The sequence below is a fragment of the Aythya marila genome (genome assembly GCF_965140915.1).
Source record: "Aythya marila genome assembly, chromosome: 5".
NCBI lineage: Eukaryota > Metazoa > Chordata > Aves > Anseriformes > Anatidae > Aythya > Aythya marila.
In genome coordinates, this window is record NC_139046.1 from 18,739,611 (window position 1) to 18,763,999 (window position 24,389).

Sequence of the window (24,389 nt, forward strand, 5' to 3'; positions counted from 1 at the left end):
AGGATCCTGCTGCCTGCTAATCCACGTTGGGAAAAGCTCAGAGCAGCGGGGTGACACATCGCTGGTAAACACACACCCTGCAACTGCCAGCTCTGCGAGAAGCCACCGGGCTTGCAGGGAAGGCTGAACTCGGAAAAAAGCCCCTCTGCTTACTGGGAATCGGAGGCAGCAGCATGCAAAATGTTGAAGAAAAAAACGAAGCAGGCTGGCATGACCCGGGGGCACCAGGCAGGGAGGTGTCAGACGAGAACACGCTGCCGAGCTGGTTTTCTTGGGATCGAAAGGGCATCGAAGCTGCGAGGGAACGCCGCCTGGCCCCTGCCGTAGGAAGCAGCACTACGACAGCGGAGATATTTAGGGAAAATGGAAATTATTAACCAAGTGCCCGTGGTTAGGTGAAATGCTAACGCTTACACCCCCAGCAGCCGAGCAGCAGCTCTGCCTGCACAGCACACCGTTTGGAAGCAGCAGCAGTGCATTGCTTGGTGACTTTCACCAACTACCCCACCCTTCCACTGCCATTCACCCCATTTCGGGGCCTGATTTTTCCAGTTGAATAGCAAACAAGAGCACCGCTATCCGCCAAAGCGACGACCTACCAGCACTTACATCACTGCAAAGAAATTCAAGCATCGGTCCAACCAGTAGACTCAAACTGAATCATGGCTCAGCCCTGCCAGATCAGATCGAATGAAACCTTAAAAGACTGCATCCCCTGAGCAGCTTTTACTGGGAAGAGTCTGACAACCGAGGCAGCGCTTGCTTCTTTGCGCTGCTCTGCCAGGATGCTTCGGTTGTGAGAGTAGGCTTTTGGGACGGGATGGGCAACGCAGCCTGACGTGTTTCAGGCCCTCTGCTCAGCAGCAGACAGCGAGAAGCCTTGCAGAGCATCTAGGAACCGAAACCACGCATTTTACACCGGGCAAAGCAGTCAGCTCCAGCACAACAAGCCCTCGGTCACCTCCTTCCTGCCTAGATTCTTTCAGCGCTTCCACGCTTTCCACACCAGTCAGATTTTCAAGGGGCTTTTTAGCCTTTCTGGGCTAAAACTGGGGGAAAGGGAGGTGAAACACGGATTTCTTTCCAATCCCAAGCTTTGAGGAACCGCGAGACACCTCCAGCAGCCACTGAGCAAAAAAGCAAAGAGCAGCCCTCTTCTCCTAGGAACGCCAACCGAGATGTTGCTCACACTTTGCACCTTACCTGCTGCAAAAGGCATTTTGTAGGGGTAGCTGTTCCGTCCCGCATGCACGCTGCTGATCCTGCCCTCCGGCACGTGCACGACGCCGCAGATGCTGTAGCTGTTAATAGCCGTCCCTTCCCCACAGCAGTACGGGGAGCTGCACCAGTGGAGGGGCTGGAAATGAGCACCCGATGGCAAGGAGCCCGGCGATACCAAGAGCCCCTCACAGGTCGCAGACTGCGAAAGCTCATCCTTGGGGTAAACCGAGCAGTGAGAGTAGCCACTGTATCCACTTTGGCCATAACAAACGTAAAACCCGTTCAACGGAGTCAGATCCGAGGACTCATAGAGACATCCACAATCCGTGTGATTCCCGGGAACGGGCAAGGGAGGGAACTGCTGCACGGGAAAGGAAGGCTGATGGAATTCCTGCTTGGGAGTTGGGGATTTCTCTCCGGGTCTTCCGTACTCAGGCTTCATGGAAGCTTGTCCACCCATGAGCAAAGGCAGTCTGTGGTAGAAGCTCTCTGTGCTAGCGTAGGAGCTAGAGAGGGATTCGTAAGGGACGGGTTCAGCCGTCCTGTAGAGCCTAGAGGAGTCCCGCTGCTCTGCTTTCCCAAAAGTGCCCAGGGTGAGCCCCCGCCAGCCGTGCTGCCCTTCCATTTTCAAGCTCGCCGCTTCCTTTTTGGACTTGACGCAATTCTTCCGACTAGCTTTGGCCCACTTGAGCGTAGATTTTGAACAGTGGTTCTCGGACTTGCCCTCCCCGTCCGATTTACTCCTCTGCTTCAGGGGCTGGTCCTTCTCGTGGGTCAGCTTCAGAAAGGCCACAGCGTTCAGGCTGGCCAATCTCTTTGGGGTGGGATGATAGGGGACGGTACCATCCTCCCTCTTTGTCCCATCATCGAAGACCTCATCCAGCGAATGCTCACAGCTATTGCATTTCTGACTGGGCTCATGGCGGTTTTTGCCTTTACCTGTTTTCACAGCCGGTTTCTCCAAGGCAGACCAGTTGTCACCAGCTTTGCAATGCAAGCTCTTGACCGTACAGTCTCCAGAGGCTTTGGCAGAATCCCTCCGACAGCGCCTGCCAGACAGCAAGCCATCGTCCCGCTCAAAAAGCAGATTGTTCACAGCCTCCGCGTTCAGCGAGGCCAGCCTACGCTTCCTGGGCTCCGAAGGAGCGGTGTCAAGGTCTTCGTCTGTCCCCGGATAAGTTATTGTGCACTTTTCCCCAGAGGAATCACTCTTCCCCGCTCCCACGGGCTTCACTTGTTCAGCAAAAAAGGTAGGTCCCAAGCCCTCCACCCAGCTGGGAAGGTCCTTCTTTTTGCAGCTCTGCGTCTCCTTCGACAGAGATCCGGCCACATCCTCCAGCCTGGTGAGGAGCACTTTGCAGGTCTTTTTGTTCACCGAAGGGAGCAGGCGTCTGCGCAGCGGGTACGTCTTGCGGACTTCCTGCAAGTTCTTGCTTTTGTTCGGCCCCGCAAACCCACTGGGCCCGTTGGTGCTTTCGGTGCCATCCCCGTCCCTCTGCTCACCGCCCTCTGCCCGTGTCCTGTCCATCTTCCCGCTGCCTGGGGGGGACGAAGCCTGGCCAGCAGAACCAGCTGGATGCTTCAGAAGGAAAAGTTGTTTCTTCCGGGCATGCGTCATAGGATCAATGTCCAATCCTGAGAACGAAGAGAGAAAAAAAAAAACATCTGTTAATAGCACTGAGAGGGATCCACCTCCTCACGAAGCACCGGCTGCCGGTTAGGAAACACTCGGGCCAGCTTGTTGCTGCACAGAGCCGAGTCTTTTTGGGTGACGGCCAGTTAAGCCAATTAGGAGACAGGATGCAATGCACTGCAGTTTAATATTAAGCCCTAGAACATGGCAGTAATTAAAGGCGAGGTGGTGATGGCAAGTGTCACAGCAGCCAGGAAACCGGGATTTATCCAGAAAGTTGTTTCGCCAGCTCCCAGCCCAAACGCATTCCCCGCTAAGCCGATGCTGTCTCTACCACGTTACAAACTCTCATCGCATCTACCAAAGCTCATCCGAATCCCGGTCCAGGGTAGGCACAGAAATAAATGCCAGGTATGTGACTGCTTGCGTGTTGGTACAGGCAGGCTGCTTCACTGTCGTTTTCTGAAACAATTAGACAGAAGAAAAACAAAAAAAAAGTCCACCTACTCACATAAAAAGTAAACTTGGGTCTATTAGGTGGAGATCTGCCAACGCTAATAAAATAAATACATGCAAATCCCTATACAGGTTAGGACCTGGCTACCTGGTGCTGCTGTCATTCCCCACAATCGCGTTTTGTAAAAGCTGCGGACTCCCACCAACCCGATCACCGCATCTGGCAGAGGCTCGAGCAGGCTCTCAAAAAGAGGAAAGGGATTACTTAGCCGTGTCATCCCTGACTTTCCATCTAGATGGTATGCCAGGACACCGTTAAAACCGACACAAATGTCCAAAACACAAGAAGGAAGAGATAAGCATCTGCCTGCGAGGCTGAGCAAACCACCTCCCTGCGCCCCGACACGCTGCTGCCCGGCCGGCCCCACCGCCTCCGGACTTTCCCAGCCAGGTAAAAAGTTAAAGAAACGGTCCGGCTCCGATTTACCGTAAGAGGGAACTTTTCCTGCCAGTGCAGGAAGGCCTCGGAGGAGAACGGCTTGCCCCGAGCTCTACGCTGAAAGCCACGAAAGGGTGCGAGTTTGGGATAACCACAGGCATTGAAAAAAAAAAAAAAAAAAGTCTAATTGAGATATGTTGGAACAGATTTAACACAGCCTGTATCTGAGCATGGGAAACAGCAGCAAAGGGTGATCGCTTGCATTTACTGGTGTTTATGAAGCAGTCAGATTCCCTTTATTGGCACCTCCAGCCTTCCCACCAGCATCCACCCGGGAGCTGTTGGATGCCCCCTGCACCACGTATTTACTCGGCTGCAGCACCCCGCGATTGACACGATTGACGCTGGCCTGCTACTTGGAGGCTGGCTAATTAAAGCTCCTGCATCTGTAGTGTTGAGAACAAAGCTACCAAATTACAAGAACTGTTCATTTGATATGGCTTAATCAAGCTGATAATTAGATTATCTATTTGAAATAAGCCCAGTGTGTTTTAATTGACTTGCTTCTGTATGCATTAACTAAAAGAAAACCAGGAATTGAAAGCCGCCGTGGTTTGCACGTTGTTTTTGCAGATGTCAAAGCCTTCCTGAGATGTCCTGGAGTGACTGAACCCTTTACACCCCGTTACGTGTGGGATAACTCCTCTGGCTAGTACCCAAACTGGAGTGCTCCACGGGGAGCAAACATTTATATACATCCGTGTTTTTTTTTCTGATAAGCAACACAGGTTCTGGAATTTAGGAAGATGGTTCATCAGTTCAGACAGACAATTTCTCCCCAAATCTGAGTAATTCTTGCACAAGCAGCCCTATTAACCACAGCCAACCCTGGGAGTTAGCAAGAGGACTTCTATTGAAAAAACAAAATGCGCAAACAAGGCTTGTCTCCCAGCCCATACAGACCGGAGGTTTCTTTGCAACTCCAAACCTATTTTCTGCTGTTCCCAACAAAAGATTGGACCTCTGGCAGAAATGCTCAGCAGGGAGGGAAAAAAAATGAACTAACCGTGGCTTGCTTTAAAAACCAGCATCAGCTGCCCCTTCTCCTCGAGCTCTCCTGAGAGCAGCGGTCATCTTCTGGCCACCACCTCCACGTCCTTCACTTGCTGAGGCTTTATAGCACAGCAGTGTTTGAATAAGGAAGAGTATTTCTTAAAACCAGAGTACTTTAGACGTGACTTTGTTCAAACCAGGCCTGCCCAAAGGATAAAAAGAAGTTTGGTACAGGTTGAAGGAAGGGAATATCTCCAGCGATGAAGTGGAGAATCAGTAACAGCACGGTGGCTGCCTTCCCCGTCGGACCCCACGGGGAATGCCAAGACAAACAAGAGCTTACATAAAATATCTTTTCCGGAACCTAAGCAGGGGGATGCTTTAAGTTATGATACTCCAGATGAAAATGGAGCTTTAATACGTGCGTTTCCTCCAACTGCAACAAAAGCACCTCCCTCTCCGAAGCCCAGATGCGAAATCTGCATTCTGGTGCAGAACAGGTATCACCGTCCCGCGTGCTGTAGCATATTTCCAACTCCTCTCTACACCAGCTTTCATCACTGACAACTGCAACCGGAATGTCAAGAGAAACACTCGAGTTGAACACACAGAGATGACATTAGAGATACCGAGTCAAAAATGCATTAAAGTGTGAAGAACACAGCGATTCGATGCGATCCTTTTCAAGAGTCGCGGTCGTGTAAGCTCTTTGACACAATGAGTTCTCAGGCACAACAGTAATCAAGCCATCACAGGCTTTTTATTTACTACTTCTTAGTAGAAGGAGGCTACGTCTGCAGAGATCTCCTCCTTTTCATCTGGTCTCCAAGTTTTCTCTCCCCCACTCCGAGCTCAGCTGCAGACGAGGAACTAAGTATCTGGAAATTTGTGCAAAGACAAAATAAGCAAACCCCACACGTTTTGGTATCATGGCCATGCAAATCCTTTAAGCAACAGCAAAGAAAACATCAGCTCCATCCAGCAACACTTCCACATGATTGTAAACCCTCTGAAATGCAGCTTTATTGCAGAAACACCAGGCTACTCGCAGGAGTACAATCACAGTGAAGTAATGCTGACTTCTGTATTTGCTCCCTCACAAATTGCCACAAGTTCCTTGGATAAACAAACCCCATCAGCCAAGTTTCTCCCCGACCCGCTCGAGCATTCGATTTGGAGACCAAGAGCAGGTCGTTTTTCCAGATCACACCCCGCTAAAAACCTCAAGTCAAAAATTAGGCGAACTGTGTTTGTTTTCAAAAGCATGACTGCGTCCCGTTTGCTCTGCAGTAGCTCAATATCATGAGTAAAAATAAACAGATTTTGAGCCTGGACGTGGTCACTTACAAAGCGTGGTTCAGAAGGTTCAGTTTCTACAAAGGGAACTACCCCGGGATATCACCACGATAAATCAACTGTCACGACCCACAGGGCAGCTTGTCGAAGCTGGAGCGTTCTTTTTAATTCCCTTTTTCTGACATAATTCTCTACTAGAGGTGAGAACAACCAGGTTGAGCAACTGGAATGGATCTTGTTATTCCAGAACCGTATGCAGGGTGAGTTTATTGCGACTGATGGCAGGGGGTGGACGATCCCAACAGCCGGCTCCATATCCCACAGAAGCCACCCGCAACATTTTCAGTCAGGTCCTCGAGATCCCTTTTGGAGAAACTCTCTCGCAGTCCCACTGAAGGTGCCCAGAGAACTGGCTGTGTTTTCCAGTTGTCTGCGATCTGTCAGACACAGGTGCAGAAAGGGCCAGGAGGATCTGCTACGAGACCACTGCAGTGATGCCACTGCCAGTTTTGGAGAGGTACCACAACAGGAACAAAGAAAACGAGCCCGCTAAATCGGCAATTCCTCCACGTTACGGGCACGCATCCAGAAACAAGCAGTCTTACTCGGTTGCTCCATTGAACAAAAGTCATCTCTCGCACACAGGACTAGCAAGAACTCATTCCCTGCTTACCAAACTGCTTGCATTACAATTGCCAGGGGGCTTGTCCTGCCCATTCACTTCTCAGCAAAACTCCTGAGTACAGACTTACCTGCGAGCCAGTAATCCCTTCTCTCTCCGCAGCATACAGCATGAGCAGAGCTTCTGGATGCTGCTTGAAACTCAAATATCTGACAGCATATATCATGCCTTAAAAATCCGAGTCACGCAGAGCTTACCGAGAGCTCTTATCTACAGCCAGCACTCAATTCAGCCACCAAGGGGGAGCGTCAGGGCTGCTCGTCCCCTTTCCACCTCTGTCTGGCTTCACGAAGCAAAGAGGAAAACCCAGCTGTGCCCAGAAGTCTCCAGGAAATCACGACACAAGCTGAAGAACTGAAAGTGAAGATACTTACGGCAGAACCACCCCTCTCCTGCTTGCAGCTGAGGAACTGGATTAGCAGCAAGGAGACGGTGATTTATAACTGCTAGAAGTGAAACAAGTTTGGCGGAGCAGCTCGGTCTAGCCAGCTGCATGCAGAGCCCACCAGGCATTTTAAAGCTCGCTGCAGTCGCTCTCTCCTTCCTCAAACTGGACCAGTTCAGAAAAATTATACCGGCAGCTGCAGAACCCTGACCCGACTGCAGAAATTCAAAGCTAAATGCAGCGGTCTCGTTTTCTGCCAGAATAAAAGCACGACCCAAACAGCAAAATCAGAAGAGAGTTGATGCCTCATTAGCAGGAAAATAAGCAAGTGTGTTAACAGCTGCATTTTCTGTAATCATGCAGCTGCAGCATCTGTCTCTTCCTCTCCATCACTTGATTGCAAGTGAAATTAGAAGAAACCAGTCTGGGACTACCCATTCAAGCACCATTTCCCTTCCAAGGCTTCACTACAGAGACGCGCTCGTTCCAAGGAGACGATGCCAAAAGCACAGAAATTTAAAGCTTTTAGAGCTTCTAATCCGTTTGGCACTTCAGTAACATACAAAGAGTTACGACAACAGGAATCTTCCTCTCTGCGCACGGCATTGTGCTGTTGACTTTCAGCCCTTGTCTGCTGGAAGAAGTTATATTCTTCTAAATTGGTGCAGCTTACGCTGTGACAACAACCCCATAACTGCAAGTGTCTGGAGGATTGGCTCCTTTCTCCCTGCTGCTTTAAAGTCAGATCACTTTCGGTGCTATAAAGGACGTGTTGCATGAAGGAAGCCTCCCAGGAGCTCTTGGAAATCTGGGTAAAGCACCGAAGTGTCAGGTATCCCAGGCTGAATCGCCTAAATGCTGCGTGAGTCCCACGAGCAGGAGCATCCTTTCAACCTCAAGCATTTAGAAAAATTACAATCGTTACGGGCTGCGATTTGTCTTCATGGGGTCCAGCCCTGATCTGTCTCTGGAGGCTCATCGAAAGCTCCATCATCCACATGCTCCAGAGAAAACTGTTTATACAGAGCTCATTATCCTGCAGAAAAGGCTTGTTTTTCTCTCTCATCAACACAACCCTCACCATTTGCCAGCACCTCTTGAAAACAAGGTGAAGACTGCACCAGCTGATGCAGTCGGTGCCTCTTTAGCTTCAGAAAGGAAAGCGAGGAGGGATGCGGGGTTTCCTTTACCTCCTGCACTGTCCAGAGAGGATCCCCAGGCTGCATGGGCTGCTCGCTCCCCTCCCTGGTCCGACAGCAGTAATTATGGCTTGGTTGTGAAAGCCACTGCTCCAGGCACATCGCTGTGTGGCCCATGATGAATTACAGTGCTGAAACAACTGCAATTATCGGCGGATGCTTCAAACCAGGGGCGCTCTACCTGTCTGAAAGCGATGGCAAGCTGCGAAGGGAACACGCCGGGGTGCAGTCCTTGCTTGCACGGCTGACCACTTGCATAAACATGAGCCAGACCTGTTAACAGCCCAGCAGGGCAGAGAAGTTGCGCGCCTGATTCCTTGGGAGGGCCTGTCCTATTCTTGAGTATCTGCTTTCAGATCTCGCCTGGTGGCAGTGCTCTGGAGCACTTTTCAGGGAAGCCAAAATGAAATTTCTCCGACTGCTCTCACACTCTCCGCAGCCCCAGCAAGCACGGCTCGCAAAAGAGAAAAATAAAGCAGGAAAAAAAAATGGAAAAAGGGAAAAGCTGAAACCTGACAGCAGCACCCGAGAGCCCAACACACTGGAGCCTTCCCAGCATCCTGGGCAGATGCCCTGCATTACCAGCACCACCACACGGCTTGCCCTGGACAAAATGGCCCTTTTCAAGTCTCTGAGGCAAAAAGTGGACTTTAAATTCCCCTGGCCAAAGCAATTTGGGAAGCCAAAGCCTTCCCCTGGTTTCTTGTGCCTGCTTCATCTCCCCTGCCCCTGCTACCAGGCTCAGCACGGCTGGCAGCAGCACACAAGCTCGTACTCCCAGGGCTGTGTTTCACTGCACAGGTACTGCCACAGCTCTGGGGAGGTTGGGACTCAGATCTGTACCTCTTTTGGCAAAGAAAGGCACCCACTTTTGGAGAGGAGATTGTAGCAGGGCTGCTTGGTTAACTGCCTTCATGCACAGAATAGGTTTTTCCATTTGCTGGTTGAACAAAGCAGTGTAGTCCCATCTACCTGGGCAAGGTCAATTCTTTCAATACCAGTGGACAAGAAATACATTCGAGTTTGGGGGAGATTGGAAAGATGGCCCCTTGACATCAATGGCAAGGCGCATTATTTGTGGATCTACCACGGTGTCTGGGAAAAGCCAGCTGCTTTGCAGAAAGGCCCCATCTTTCCTCTCCCCGTTCCTGATGCCGTATTTTCTCTCACATTTTCAGCGAAAAGGTACCACTCGGGCTGAATACCCAGTGTGTGCTGTAGTAAAGGAGAAGCGCAGGAAGTCACGCATGACCCAAGCAACCCGAACATCAGTCACCAAAACCAGACAGAGCCCCAGAGCCGTGCTCTGTTCACAGGCTTGAATTGAAGACCGATGTTTCCAAACGCGAAGCCTTCGCTCACCACCTCATAGCACAAGCATGACCAACACTTGCAAAAAACACTTCCTAAGGCCTGTAAGAACTGAATATTTCCACCGCCAATGGTTGCCACAATCCTGATTGTGACCTGACCATGAAGTGCTGTTCTTCTGCACATCCGCAGAAAGTTTCAGTGTTTTTAGCAGCGGACAGAAATCAGCTCGGGGCAATTCAGAGCAAGGGCAGCCACAGTTTCGTGCCTGTTCTCTCAAGAACAGATGCAGAGCTGAGCTAACCAACAAGCAAAACTACCCAAAAATTCCATGGGGACTTCAAAAAATAATCAAAAATCAGAAGCAATCAGAGATCGGGATGTCGCTCTGTCCCCTTTGATTCCTCAGAGAGGTACAGAACAATATCCTTCCTCGCTCAGAGGCATTTCTTCTGCCTTCCAACAGGTTAGAGGGGAACGTACAAGGATGCCAACAAAACTTTGAGCTATCAGGTGTCTTAAGGGTGATACAGCATCCAGCTCAGCATCTCCATCCTGCAGTCATCCCCTCCTCCAAGGGAGCCTCTCAGCTGCACCAGCAGGAACAGGTGGCCACCCTAAAACTCAGGGCCGGTAGCCACCAGCTTTGGATATTTTCTCCAAACTCTGCCTGCTTGTGCACAGAGCAGTTTAGGGACCCTGGGGAAAAATAAGACGCAGCCATGTCATTAAAGATATGAGCAAACAAACACACGCAGAAAGCCAGCCCCTGCCCAAACAGAAACCATTTCTTTGCCAATGCAAACGCTGTAATTATTCCCGCAGCGCAAAGCCCACCTTCGGCTTCTCACCTCTCAAAACCAATCTTTAAAGGAAAAAAAAAGCGAGGACTGTGAATAACCAGCCTGGAGCATGCTGCAAGCGCAGGAGGTGCGCTCGTGCAGGTGGGGTGGAGATCAGGCTCAGCTCACCTCAAGGCTGAAAGCTTTGTACCAAGCACTCGAGCCTAGGAGACGTTTTGACACTCTGCCTTCGCTGCATCAATCCCCAGCGAGGTGCTCATTAGGGTTTCTTTTTAACGAAGGCAAGCAAGCTACAGGGATCAAGCAAGGGGAGCACCAGGAAAGCTGGGAGGGGTGCCACCTGAGAGACAGGCGGGACAAAAGTTTCCGGATTATTAAAGCCAAGTCTTCGGTAGCAAGCCCAGCCTGAGAGACATCTGCACTTGAGAAATCCTCGCTCGATTTCTCCCTCTACACTGCTTTGACACTGTGAGTCAGAGCTATCGGATGCTCGTCCCCGCCCTCCCCTCCGCCGGCAGCCCTACAGATCCTGCAATTCTCGTGAAATACCCCAGAGATCGTCAGCAGCAACCACTGCTAGCTATAAAACACTAGGCGTGCTGAAGATGCCTTGTTTACAAAGACTTGCCTACTAGAACTTTAAATAGGTTCGGCGTGAAGCTGCCTACATGACAGCTACGCTAACAGCACCCCGGACGATGCCTATAAGTAGCTTGAAAAACCAAGCAAAAATTATTTCAAGAGCTTCGACAGTTGTGTTTTTAGAAGGAGCACAAGCTTTGCCAATCAAGTTAATCAAGGTTTAAAAAAAAGAAAACCAACAAAACCCAAGCCCTGCTCATCTGATTTTCCGTACATGCAAAATGCAAACTAAATTCCTACACGGCAGAAGGCTGAGTCTGGTGAAATATCAATCATGTGTCACTTTGCTCAGATCGCTCTGGCACCGCTCCTGCTCACACGGACAAAATGGAACAACAAATCATTTCCAAGATGCTGTATTTTGAAGAACAAGGTGCGAGATTTTTCTAAAGTAAATATTAAAGCTCTTCTATATACCAGCATCACCCTCTTCCCTGAACACTTTAGGAACTTCCTCCAAGCTGCTCAGCTTAAATAATTCGAGGTGTGCCGTGATTTCAGGTATTATAGGCACATCTGCAAAACCGTGCCGCCTTTGGGGACTTTGAGGGCAGGTTCATCCCTGCCAGCTCCTCTCCATTTCGCCTGGCTGTCACTGCTGTCCTGTCTCTGGACCTGGATTTGTCCCCTCCTGGGTAAGTCTGCCTCCACAGAGGTCTCTATTCACTCTCTTAACTCCTTTTGGAAACTGTCAGCGGGGCACCCTTGAGATCCAAAGGCAGCACATTTCTACTCAGCAAACTCAGAAATTGCTTTAGGGGAGGGAAAAAAGCAACATAGGAAATTCAGGGAGAATCAGGGCATTCCTTCAGTATAACATTTAGTTAACCATCAGACCCAAAATGCACCTAAAAAGAACCCTTTTATTTCCCCCTAAATAATTTCACCGTATTTTTGTAACTTCCGAGTGTCCCTCAAAACGCAGAGCCCCACCTCAGCACCTGAATCCTTGGCGTTGAGGCTCCTGGTACCAACTCTATCAGTTATAATCCTTAAGGGGGGTGCAGAAGAGAAACTGGATTTTAAAATCTACAACATGCGTGTTTATAACCTTGACTTAAACTTACAGAAACCTTAAGCCCAGGCAGACAAAAAAAGCCTATGTTAAATACCAAGTTCGTGTAAGGTTTTAGAGGATTCCTGTGTTCTGACTCATCCCTAGCTGAAGCACGCCGACCATAACTACCTCTTCAGACCAAAACTGCAATCCGAATGTGTTTTCCGTCCTAAGGAAGTCCTTAAGACAGCATCGTCCTTCATTTGGAAGCATCTATTGTTTCTGCGCAACTTGTTTAGAAGCATTGTACAACTTCAGCCCCAGCTCGCTCTGCACGAAGCGAGCTGTCCATAAAGCTGACGTTCTCCTGGCATTTCAGATGTCGCCACTGTAAGTTTTGATCCCTTTTTATACTCAGAGTGCAACAGACAACTCCCACCGGCACCCATGTAACCCAAGGCTCTCCTCCCTGCATCCCATGCGCCGCAGCGCTGCGCTCAACGCTCAGCGGAGCTTACATCTGGAGCTGAACTTTCCGCCTTTGAACTTACTCCTGGAAAAGTAGGTTGGATGGGGCTGAAATTTAGGCTGTTCTCATCATACCAGACAGAACTTTTGTAGATCTAGAAACCCGCAGCTGCAAGAAAGGAAGAGCAGAATTTCAAGACACCGTACCTCACCGTTTCCACCCCAGTACCTAAAAATGGTAAGGCGCCCGTGTTTCATCGAGAAGCAAGCCCATCTAAAAATATCTCTACAGAAATATATGCACTTAAAACTGTACAGTGTTTTCCTCATAAAATATTGTCTCAATTAATACCATCCACATAGGTGTATATCCACACACCAAGGATACCCCAACTTACTGCCATTCCGCCCCCCTCCCCTCTTTGCAAGGCAAGCGCGCAGCATTTATGATCGAGTATGAGGCAGGTGAGAAAGCTCCTCTTAAAATTTCACAGCTCATCTACTTTAATGAGCCAGGTCAGTCAAAAACACGAGCCCAAGCGAAGGGTGCTGCAACACCTGATTTCTCAACGGAGGACAAGCCTCGTAATTCCTGCGCTGGTGTCAGGACTCCCACCTGTCCAGACAAGGGATTTTCTGCCATCAGGTGTGTGAGTTTTTTTTTTTTTTGTTTGTTTTAAAGAGCAGATTGGCTCTCCAGGAAGGTAATTAGACACTGAAATATGCGATCTGCTAAGGCAGCAGGGAGACAGGTGATGGGTATGGACTCGAAGGCTCGGCCCGCACACAGAGCACCCAGGAAATCTGGATCCGTCCAAGGAACAGAGATTTTAGGTTTGGACCTGACGTTACTGATGTCTTCATCAGACCAGCCCCAACCTCCACCAGCCGCTAAGCGATTAAAGTTAATTGCTCGGTCATTACACTTTTCATTACTAAGCAATTAGCCCTTCAAGGTTTTAAGTGCCCAGCCTTGGCTCTTTGCCGGGTTGTTCGGGGTCTGGGGTAGGCTGGGGAAAGCGGAGCATCGCGCTCGGACCAAGCACCGTGCCCGATGCCACGGCACCTCCGGGCTGGGGCACTGGGACCTCCATCCCCTGAGCACACCTAACGGGGATCATCAGAGCCCAGGAAAGCAAAGGGACGTGATGCTGCGGGTCCTGAGCAGGGCTGGAGTTGCTTTCCTAACCACCAGAAGCCCATTTAAGTCCCATTAGGAGCTGGCCCCGTTCCTCCATCCTTTACCCACATCGTTAGAGGTGTGTATTTAAGTACGCACGCGTGCTCGCAGCCAGGTCTGATCAGTCATGGCAACAAATATCCCCCTTAAATGGACCGGACAGCATTCACAGACCCGTGCTGGGAGAGATTTGTTTTATATCCCCTCATTAACTTGCATTTATCTACCTACACAGGCGTGACACTATTTGGCAATTTAAAGAGGGAGTGATTAAACGAGCTCAGCTGTCGGTGCGAGAGGTACGAGAAGGTGAGCCATGTAATGCCACCCAAGCACTTTTCAGGTTGTGTTGGGTCTTGCACAGCTGGAAGGAAAGTCAGACTTTTGAAAAGAACCGGGAAGAATTAAGAACAATGAATAAATTAAATGCTCCGCCCGGAGAGAGTGAATTATTTGGAGCTCCGGTCAATGCGGGTGCCCCCTGTCCCACGGGGACTCTGTGAGGTTGTGCTATGTGACCTGACCCACAAAGCCTGCCCTAAGAGCTCCACGTGCACAGGCCCCGCTAACAGCAGTTGTCTGCAAGAAGTATTTGGGAATCATCTGTTTAATCTGTCTGGTTGCTGCCACTTAATCTGGTTAGCGCTCCGCGGGAGGAGCAGGGCGCTGGGTTTTGCTCCTCAATTACTCTCCGGCTGCTCCCTGGGACATCCCCAGGAGCCAACAAGGGATACATGGCCTGAAGAAAACTGCTGTCAGGCAGCCTCAAATAGGGCTTTATCCCCCTCAAACTTTACCGTTCAGCACCAAAACACAGCAAGACGTAGCAGGCTCCCTGAGGGCAGGCCTGAGACCATTCAATATTTTATTAGCAAGTCACCTGCAGGTGATGCTTGGAGACGGAGCTAGCAAGTCTTGGACAAGTAACAGATCCACAGTAGGATCCTGATGGGCCAGAAAAAAAACATTTAAAAATATGTTTTAAATGCCCATCAATAGGGACAAACCCACAATTTACAGCCCAGATAGGCAGGAGTGAAATCATGATGAAAGCAGCCAGCAAGGTGGCACTTCGCAGCTGAGGTTTATTGAGGAGCACGAGATGAGTGAGTCAACATCATCGCGCTGTTGTGAAAGAAAAGCAAACATCATCCTGGGGCATGTGCCCAGGAATGCGGGATGGGAGCAGGTGGGAGCAGGCTCCGGCTCACGGCTCTGCACCGCGTCCAACACGGGACAAGTGAGGCAGCACCAAGGGATGCAAAGCGACCAGCAAGGGTGGGTGTAAGGGCTGAAGTCATGCAATTAAAAGGGTGGAGGAAAAAAAAAGCCTGCAACACGCAGAACAGCAGCATGGCATTCTCCAGGGGATAAGGAAATGACTTACACTGCGCCAAGGGAGATTTAAGAAGATTTTTCCTACATCTTTCCTTCCTGCTGGGCTAGAAAAAGCATCAGACTGCCTGGAGAAGTTCGGGTTAAAGAGAAGGTTAAAAGAATATCCGTCAGCAACGCTTTGGTACAACTCATCCCCTGCCCCACAACATGGCTACGACCACCCCAAGGTCCTTTTCTGCACCTGATGCTGCCATGGGTACGCAGCAGCAGGGGCCACACAGTCAGCACAGGTGCCCAAAAACTCAACTGTGATTTTCTCCATCTCATTTTTAAGAGCACACACGTTTGGCAATGCAAACCCACCTCAGGTGAGTAGCAAAGGAACGTAACTGAGACGTCCCCTCTGGAAGCACAAAGCTTTTAAGCAGTTCAGCCTCGTCTTATGGAAACGTCCCAGGTGCCTCCGACTGGATTTTCAGGAAGGCCCCTTCAAGTCAAACTCTGGCTTCAAAACATCTACATGTAAATGGGTTAGGTAGGGACAAAAACCCTACACAAGTTGCTCTTCTCAAATGAGCACCCCGATACTTCAAAATCACCCTGAATTTTCTGACCTGACCCGCGAGGGATGCCTGCAGCTGCAGGAGCTGCCAGCTGACGCCGAGCCAAAGCGGGAGACGCTCGCTGCTGCTGGTCAACCAGCGGAAAGTTTCCAGGAGCTGCTGGAAGAGGGCAGAGAGCTGCAGCGAGCGTTGCTTACCCCAGCTGCACACAGACGTGAACAGGAAAACAACTGATAAGGGGAAAAAAAAAAAAAAAAAAAAAAAAAAAAGCACGTGCTACAAAGCCCCCCCCCCATCCTCCCAGCACCCAAGGCGACTGCCCCAGAGCCAGTTTTGCTGCTGGCAGCCCAAATATCCAGAGATTTGATCCAAAGAGGATCTGATGCTGGACGACAGCTGCACAGAGCTTTGAGCTGAGGAGTTTCAGCCCCCGACTGCAGTTGCGATACACAAGGATCCAATATACCCACGCAGGATATCCCCAGATACCAGGATTTCAGCTATTTGTCACAGTAAAATATGTTAAACCTGAACGAGCCAGCAGCATTCTTTAAAGTAAAATGACAGATAATATCCCGCTTTAGAGCTCTGAAGTGAGAACCTTGCTACTCATTTCAATAACCAAGATAAACATTTTATTTAATGGCTGTATTAGCAGGCAGAAATACGCCTCTCTTTGGAAAGCAAGGCAGGCTCACAATTCTGCCTGAGACAGAATTTAAGCTCTCAATTAAAGGAAAATTCCTCCTAATGGGGAAGAAGAAAAAACCACACTCATTTCTTCTGAGCTGAACCCAAATGCAAATCCTGTCTTTTAGTCTCCAGACCACTCCAGTGCTCTCTACCCTGGGGGAGTGCTAGCAAGGCACAGGGATGCTTTTTAGAGCCCCATGGATGTAAAAGGTGCCCAAGGAAGCTACGCAGCTCTCTGCTCAGGCTAACCTTACAGGTTTCCCTTCGCCTTGGGTAAAAGATGAGCCCCGAGGCCACTGCAGCACCTTCAGCCCGCTGGAGTGATCAGAAGCCAATTGCCAAATATTCACCCTTTTTTTCCTTGCTCCTTGGGCAAGGAATATCCAAACCAGCCTAAAAACACTCCTTGTGCAGCACCGAGATGCCTCGATGCTTTGAGCCCACTCAGGATACTGAGCTTAGATTTGCCTGAACATTTTCAACTTTATTATTATTTTTTTAATTTTTTAATAGAGACTGCTTTGGGCAGGAGGGAGAGAAAGCATTTACAGTTCGCTCTGTTCAAGCAAGGGGATGGACAGGGTTTTACACAGCTGCACGAGTTTTCCAGCTGGCTAGAGGGGAACGAAAATGGGACTGTACTCTGTAAAGCCATAATCTATACGGGAAAGACCTCGGGGGCAGCACCTGAAGCCACTTTCCTTTTTACTTTAGTAGTCCAACCACCGCTCTGCACAGGGTTATTACAGCTAACTAGGTTTTAATCGTGTTTGAGTACTGGAAAGTGGAAATGCTGCTGGTGCACTCGCTTTCCTGCCCCTCCGTGGTCCATTTCTCACCGTTGCCTCCAATGGTTTCCTTGGAAACATATGCAAGCCTAAATTGGATTGACATTCACTTAGTGGGCAGATGGAGTTTCAAACAGCCCCGTGTCTGAAATTGAAGGCTGGGTCTCAAGATAAGTCATGTTTTCAGTGCAGGAAACACCTTCCACAAGCCCCCCAAACCCCCAAAACTCGGCGGCAAAGTCAAGAACCAGCTAATTATTCCGTAATGAGCTTCGAGGTGGAATCTCAGGCAAAGCCAGCGATTCCCCATTGTCCTTGCATGAAGGCACCACCGGGCTGAGCACTCCGCAACATTGTTGTTTGCGGGGAAGGATTTAATTTTTGTTAAGCACCGAGAAAACAGAAGAGCTGTTAAGCTCATTAGCGGTTTCAGGCAGGATGAGCGATGCGAATCACACGTAGGCTGAGCACAGACAAGAGCCCTTTGCAGGTAGCGAGGCACTCTCTGCACTGCATTCACACTGCTCGCACCAAAAAACTTCGGGGCCAGGCTGAAGTTATCCCTAATGACTGCCGGGGAGCACATTTAATACACAGATGCTGACCCACAGTTCCTAAGCAAAGCTGCATCCTCCTTATTCCCCTGTATCGAGATGTGCAGGGCGTTTTAAATCCCACCTTGACAGCCCTGGGGGCCTCAGAACAGCAATTTCAGAGAAGCTGGTATCGTATTCTGAAGAGGGAATCATCCTCTGGCTCTTCTTCCACTATATGAAACAAATGGATATTGGAACAAACGGAAATCCTTTGTATTATTGTTATTATTTTAAGGCTGGCTAAACAGTGCTTTCCCAATCGTGCTGCCTGTCCTCTCCAGTCTGAAAGGGTTCACCTCTTTGCAACCAGAAAGCAAGAAAGATGGTAGAAATCCCAAATAATGAAAGACACCTAGGAATGTAATTAATTCTAGCATCTAAGAATGGGAGAGAAGATGACAGGGCTCTCACAAGGGAGAAGGGGGGCAGATATCTTTGCATATTCTGCCTCCACCAGTATATGCTGGGATAACAAATGTACCATCATTAAATAATTAGGGATGTGTGGGAGAATTGGGGCTACTAAGTTAGGGCACAAATCCCCCCAAAAGCCAGGTTCGCTTCCACTGCTCCAGCAATTTGCTCAAGTCTGAAGAAATCCCAGTTCGGGCTTTGCCTGTCCAAGACGTCAGGATTCTTGTACCTGTCCTGCCACCTGGCGTTTAGCCAGGTATTTTAAGAAAAAGAAACCTTTTCTTCTCGGTCTGCACATGACAGCAGAGGAAAAGGATTTGGCAGCTGCAATCCTCCTCGCTCTGGAGAGATCTGCTCCGTCTCCTTACTCCGAGCCACCTCCAGCCTTGCTTTCCTGCACTGCCTCTGAGCTAGACAAACAAAGAAACAAAACCGAACGTGCTGCTGGTGCGTTTCTTTTTAAATAAACAACAACAACAGAAAACTTGCGCTGCCCACTAGTTTCCTTCACAAGCCTGCGCTTCCAAACCTCCCCTGCTTACCGATGCGATCCTCGCTGGTTACCTCCCCCTGCCCGAACCCCCCCCGGTGCCTCTCCAGCCTCGCTCCGCAGAGGGAGATGTCAGTGCCCCCCTCCTCTCCGCCCCCGGGGACCCTTCTCCTTTTCACGCTCTTCCCAAGAACGCGCTCCATCCGCCCGTGCCTGCGGCGTGCTCACGTTAACGCCGTGCCCCCCTCCATTTTAGGGTCCGCTCCCAACGCTCCTTTCCTTGGCACAACTTCCCCGGCGGAGGGCTCGGTGCGAGCGGGCGCTCACGGGCTCGGGCGGCATCGGCGATGCTGCGGCTGCTCGGCCGCGCTCCTCGCCGTGCTGCTGCCCTGCAAAAAAATGAAAAGTCAGCTCCGGCCTCGCCTCCCGCCGCCGCTTTCGGCCCTTTCCAGGTACCCGGCGGGCGCCGGGAGACACACAAAGACGGCACGGCACGACGGCGGGCGAGAGCGTGCTATTTTCAGCGCTCTGCGCAGGCCACAGCCGGGAACAATAGAAGGCCGTGCGCGGTGCGCGGCTCCAGCGCTGCCCCTGGCTCCGGGGGCTGCTCCGGCGCTGCGCTTTTATTTCCAGGACGAGAATTCGGGCGCCGAAAAGCAGCCGCCGGGGGCCAAGCGGTTTGGGTCGAGGCAAGCGAAGGGAAGGACCTGGTTTTTGGTGCTGAGAGCATCGTAAATATTTTGAGGCGTTGATACGCAGGCAGATGCTTCAAGCCGAGCTCTTTTATAGGGATGAAGCCTGCCGAGCCGGGCAGGCTGCACACTTTCAAAGCCCTTCAAAAAAAAAAAAAAAAAAAAACTGCTCGAAGAACAATGGGTGCCTGAAAGCATTCCCGCGATGCGGCTTACAAAGCCGGGGGGAAAATCATAATTTCCTTGTTTAGTCACACCTTTGTTCCAGAAAATTGGGACACGAGAAACACGGCAACCTGCAGCTCGGAAGCGGAACGGCTCCTTGCTGAACGCGAGGCGCTTGGCATCAATCCCACGCTCTTCCATGCCCAAAGCAGCCCACCTGCTCACGGCGCGCGCCCCTCCACCGCACGCGGGACGGCGTCAGCTGCACGACGAGGCTTTGTAGGGGATGGAGGGGATCCACGGTGTCTTTTGTAGGGGATGGAGGGGGACCCAATGCTTGTGCATCCCAAAAACCCCTGCAGCACCCCACCAAGGAGCTTGGTCACAGTGCTGTGCAGAGCACCAAAGGATGAACAGCCAGACACGGCCCTCAGCAGTAATTAAAGCAACTGCCTTTAACGAAGATGCAGCCAGAAGTCTGAACGTTTAAAAAGGTGATAAAAGCACTCCCCGTGTGAAAAGCTTTTAAAAGCTAAAACCGCCAAGGCGCTGCTGCACCCTCGGTGAGCTCGCGCGAGCTGATGCACGCCCCTTTCCCGTCCTAATAGGTGTTTATTTGCTCTACTCCATGGCTAACAGCACACTCACAGGCGGCCAGAAGGTTTGCTCGGTGTCACCAGCCTCACAGTGCCTTACACGAGGCATTTTCCCCCATTTTTAACCAGCCCAGGAAGGGCACCACAGTACCCGCCGCCGCCTAACGCCCGCCCCATGGTGAGCCTGCTCATCGCTCGAGCGCGCCCAGGCAAAACTCTGAAGCATCCCACCTCTTCATTTTAATTTGCACCAAACCACACACCCCCTAGAGAAATGCTCGTGAAATTCTGCGTCTATCGATGATGAGATGAACGTGGGAAAGGGAACTGCTTTGCCACAAGGTAGCCTCAATTCGGCTACTCCCACTTGGCCAGAGCCTGGCTGTGGATGCCCTCCGCCGAGTGACTCCTACCACGAATGAACCCAAAATGTTCTCTAGGACTTGTATTAACACAGCATTAATAGCTCAGAGATTGCAAAATAAATACATTTTAAAATAAAAGAGGTTGAGGCTGCTCAATTCTCTCAGCTGACCACACCTTGCACGTCCTGCCAGCTTCCCCGTGCTCTCCTATTCTCCCATTTTGTCCAGGGTTTTGCCTCCATCACAAGAGAAGAAATAGCATTTAACAGATTAATTAGTTTCCAGTTCCACAAATATCGACAGGGTGAGAGAACAGGTGCAAAGGGGTTCGTCTTCAACCAGATTTACATCTACTCTTCTTAATGATACCCTACAGTTTAATGATAACATCTCTCCCTCACTTCATTTTGCATCCAGACCAGATTTCCTTCAACCCATTCTTCCGACAGAAGAATTTTTATTTTTTACTGTCACGTGAAATATTGCTGAGCTCTTTCTTTATTTTTAATAATAAAGCCACATGCCAGGACATCAGGTTTGGGCAGTAAGCGGGTAAAGGCCTGTTGCACTGTCCCTTTTTGTCTTCAGAAAGAGGCCCCGTCCTAGATCTACATGCATTTTCCCCATTTAAAGAACATCAGTTGCTGATAGAGGGATTGCGAGCACAAAAACTTGAGAGGGTTAAATCAGAATGGTCTGGTTACAGATAATTCCTTCACTTAAGCCAGCACCTGGCCACAAAGGTTATTTATTTATTATATTTTTGTCCTTAAAGGCATGCCCTTGGTGCAAATGAGAACGGAGACTGCTGCGCAGGATGGCTTCGAACATTTCCAAAGAAACATCCTCTGTCCCAAAGGCTCCCAGGATTAATCAGAAAGCGAGGGGCACAGCTCCTTGTGAGCACCACCCAGAGCTCCTCCCTTTTTCCCCTTTCTCCCCTTAAAAGCGCTTTGCATCCAGGAGTTACCCACGGCCCACAGCTGTCACACCCAGAGGAAATACACACACCGAAGGCTGACACAAATCCGTAGTGGCAAAACCAACCAACTTCCTCGCAGCTCGCCAATAACCTGCCTTCAGACAGACGCAAATACATCGGGAAGCAAAAGTAAACAACACAAAAAACACAAACCAACAAGCCAGACCACCAGAAACGCCTCTGGATGGGGAAGAAAGCCCCTGGAAGGCATCACCCAACCCTTCCCGTCGCACACACAGCCATCCTGGCTGGTGGCAGCCCGTGGCACAACACACACAGCTTGTGCTTGAAGCTCTTTTTAATTTTACGGCTTCTTTGGGGTGTTTATTTTCCAGTTTTTGTCTTTCCCAGTTATCCAAACTGCTGTTTCATGTATTATTAACGATACGACGGTTGTAACTTAATTAGCTCAGCTGCTCGGGCAGAAAGCAGGGGGTTTGCTGCTTCCACGGGGTGCGATGCCACGGTTAACCGAGTGTGAGGTGGGGCACAAAAATCCACCCACCGCTGCTGCTGGGACCCAAGATTTGGGCATACCCTCGGGGTTTTGCAGCACCAGATACAACCCTTCATTTCCCAGGGGTCTGAACTTAATGCCAAACTGTGAGCGGGCATTTACCTCCCGCTCCTAATTATTTTTCAGCTGTTTGCTTTGGACAGACAGGTTTACCTTTCGAGGCTTAGTTACGGTGCTGTGACAGCATGAGATCTGCGTTTGCTGAAGGGTTTATTTCCCCAAAATAATGGCCAAGCACTAGCTCAACAGGATATCCACAGGCTGTTCTGGCACGTGTCCCCCCGTCCATACAGCCCCTCGATCACACAGTGTCAATTAACACCACCACAGCAAACAATATTCATTTACATCTTTTGCCCAGAAAGGAAAAAAAAACAAGAACCACAAAGAAATAACACGGCTGCCAGACTAGAGACAAAAAGGTGATGCAGATGACGGTAAGAAAGACAGCACGCCAGCCCCAAACTACTCGATCTGGTTAAAAAGCACTCAGCAGCTCCCAAAACGACAACATTTCGGCTACAGAAGTGAGGCTGAGACTGGTTTTGCCCCCCCAAGTGCCACGCTTCTCAGCAGCATTACATTGCTCTGTGCGACTGTCACCGTCAGCCCGCACCAAAGAGAGCATCCAGGAAGGATTTTCCCCTCCCACAAAGTTGTTTTCATCTGCAGGTTTGGGGTTTTCCAAGTGATTTTACACCTCTAAGCAAAGCTACGTCTCACTGCGGTAGCATTTCTGCTCAAGAAGAGCAGCTAGAAACCTACGCTGCCGCTACATTGAGAAAGCCACACCGGATTCATTAGGCGAACAAACAGAAATCAGTGCTTAAATCATAAAAAGTCCCGTTAAATCAGAGCGGCACACGCGTTTTGACCCCAAGGAAATATTTAAGGCAGTCGCAGCTGAAGCCGGGGACCGACTCAGGTAGCCAGGACATGACAAACGTGAAGGATGGCTCGGGATGAATATGTTAGCAGGATGTTCCTGTTAAAGCGCTCGGCGGCGTGCTGATATTTAAATCCCATTAAGATTTCAGGAGCACCGGTCCATCATGCAGCCGGCGTCGCCACCGTACGGGTGGGCAACCTTTACCCGAAAAACTAAGACCCCAGAAATGGGACCTGTGAGCCCAGTGCCTGCAATCACACCGAGGGCTTCCTAATTGCAGCCAGCAGATCAATTAACCAAGGACCCGGCCTCTTGCTCCCGACAATTAGGGCTTGAGCTGAGGGGCGGCCACATCCCTTGGGACACCACCGAACCAGAACCTCCCTCAGCCGAGCGCCCGGGGGAAGAGAAAGAGAACGGGAGGGCAGGAAGGGAATGGAAGGCGAGGGGAGCAGACCCCGAAGGTTGGGTTTTGACGGGTTTTTCCCCCCCAAGCCCTTTGAGTTTTCTGGAGGATGCTCTGGTGGAAGACACGGGGTCCCCCCGTGCCTTCCCGGCATCCCCGTGTCGAGCTGTTGCCGCCGGCCTGCCGCGGTCCTGCCGGTCACATGCGCTGGCTCCTGCGTCTCGTGGAAGCAGCTGGAAAAGAGGGAGCCAGCGAAGAAGCCGCCTCCATTAGGAGCCACCGCTACACAAAAGGAGAAGAGGAAACCGACCCGCGGCCACCGGGGCCACCGAGGGGAGCGGGAAGGGATAAATAAAATAAAATAAAAAATAAAAAAGGGGGGGGGGGGGGGGGAAGGTGGGAGCCCAGAAGTCCTGCACCGTGCCTCGGGGCAGGCTCGGAGCCACCTGCACCCCACGCGTGGGGCCAGCGGGGGAGAAGCGAGGGGAGCGGGAGCAGGACCGGGGCCAGGCACCACAACCCGGGGGGCAACTCGGAGCAGCCCCACGGGGCCCGGCTGCCCTGGGGGGCTGCCCCCCGGCTTTGTGGGGACCGGGACCGGAGGGGGGGGGGGGGGGGGTTAAGGCTCGGCCCCTCTCCCCCCAGCCCCCCGGTGAGGGAAAGTTCCCGGTACCCGCGGGCGGCCCCGGCACCTGCTGCCGAGAAGGGACCGGGAGAGGTGAGGGGATGGGATGGGATGGGATGGGGGGGGGGGGGGTGCGCGTTCCCGTGGGGACTCACCGGGGCGCGCTCCCGCGGGGCTGGATCCGTCAGCGGTGGGAGCCCGAGGGAGGCCGGGGCTCGGCGCTGCTGCGTCAGCGGCGGGACCGGCACCGGGCTGGGGACGGGCAGGGGGCTTGAGGCGCTTCCCCCGCCGCCGCCGCCGCCGCCGCCGCCCGCCCGCCCTCGCCTCAGGGCGTCGCGATCCGGCGCGGCCCGGGCGGGCGGCGCGCAGAGGCCGGGAGCGGGGCGGGGGGGGGCGGGGGGAGGAGGAGGAGGAGGAGGAGGAGGAGGAAGGGCGGGAGGGGAGGGAGGGGGGGGAGGGAGGAGGAGGAGGAGGAGGAGGCGCCGCTGCCGCCGCCGCCGCCGCC

At 51.3% G+C, this 24,389-nt stretch overlaps 1 protein-coding gene across 1 annotated transcript in view; it reads right to left on the reverse strand.

Moving 5' to 3' along the window:
* Window positions 1-24,170, reverse strand: part of BAHD1 (bromo adjacent homology domain containing 1) — a 36,615-nt gene extending 12,445 nt beyond the window's left edge. Inside the window, exons 1-2 of the mRNA XM_082762052.1 lie at window positions 24,040-24,170; window positions 1,204-2,856 (exon numbers count right to left, since the gene is read on the reverse strand). Coding sequence (XP_082618178.1) covers window positions 1,204-2,839 — 1,636 coding nt within the window. The 5' untranslated portion in view covers window positions 2,840-2,856; window positions 24,040-24,170. The remainder of the gene's footprint in view (window positions 1-1,203; window positions 2,857-24,039) is intronic.
* Between the last annotated feature and the right edge of the window lie 219 nt (window positions 24,171-24,389).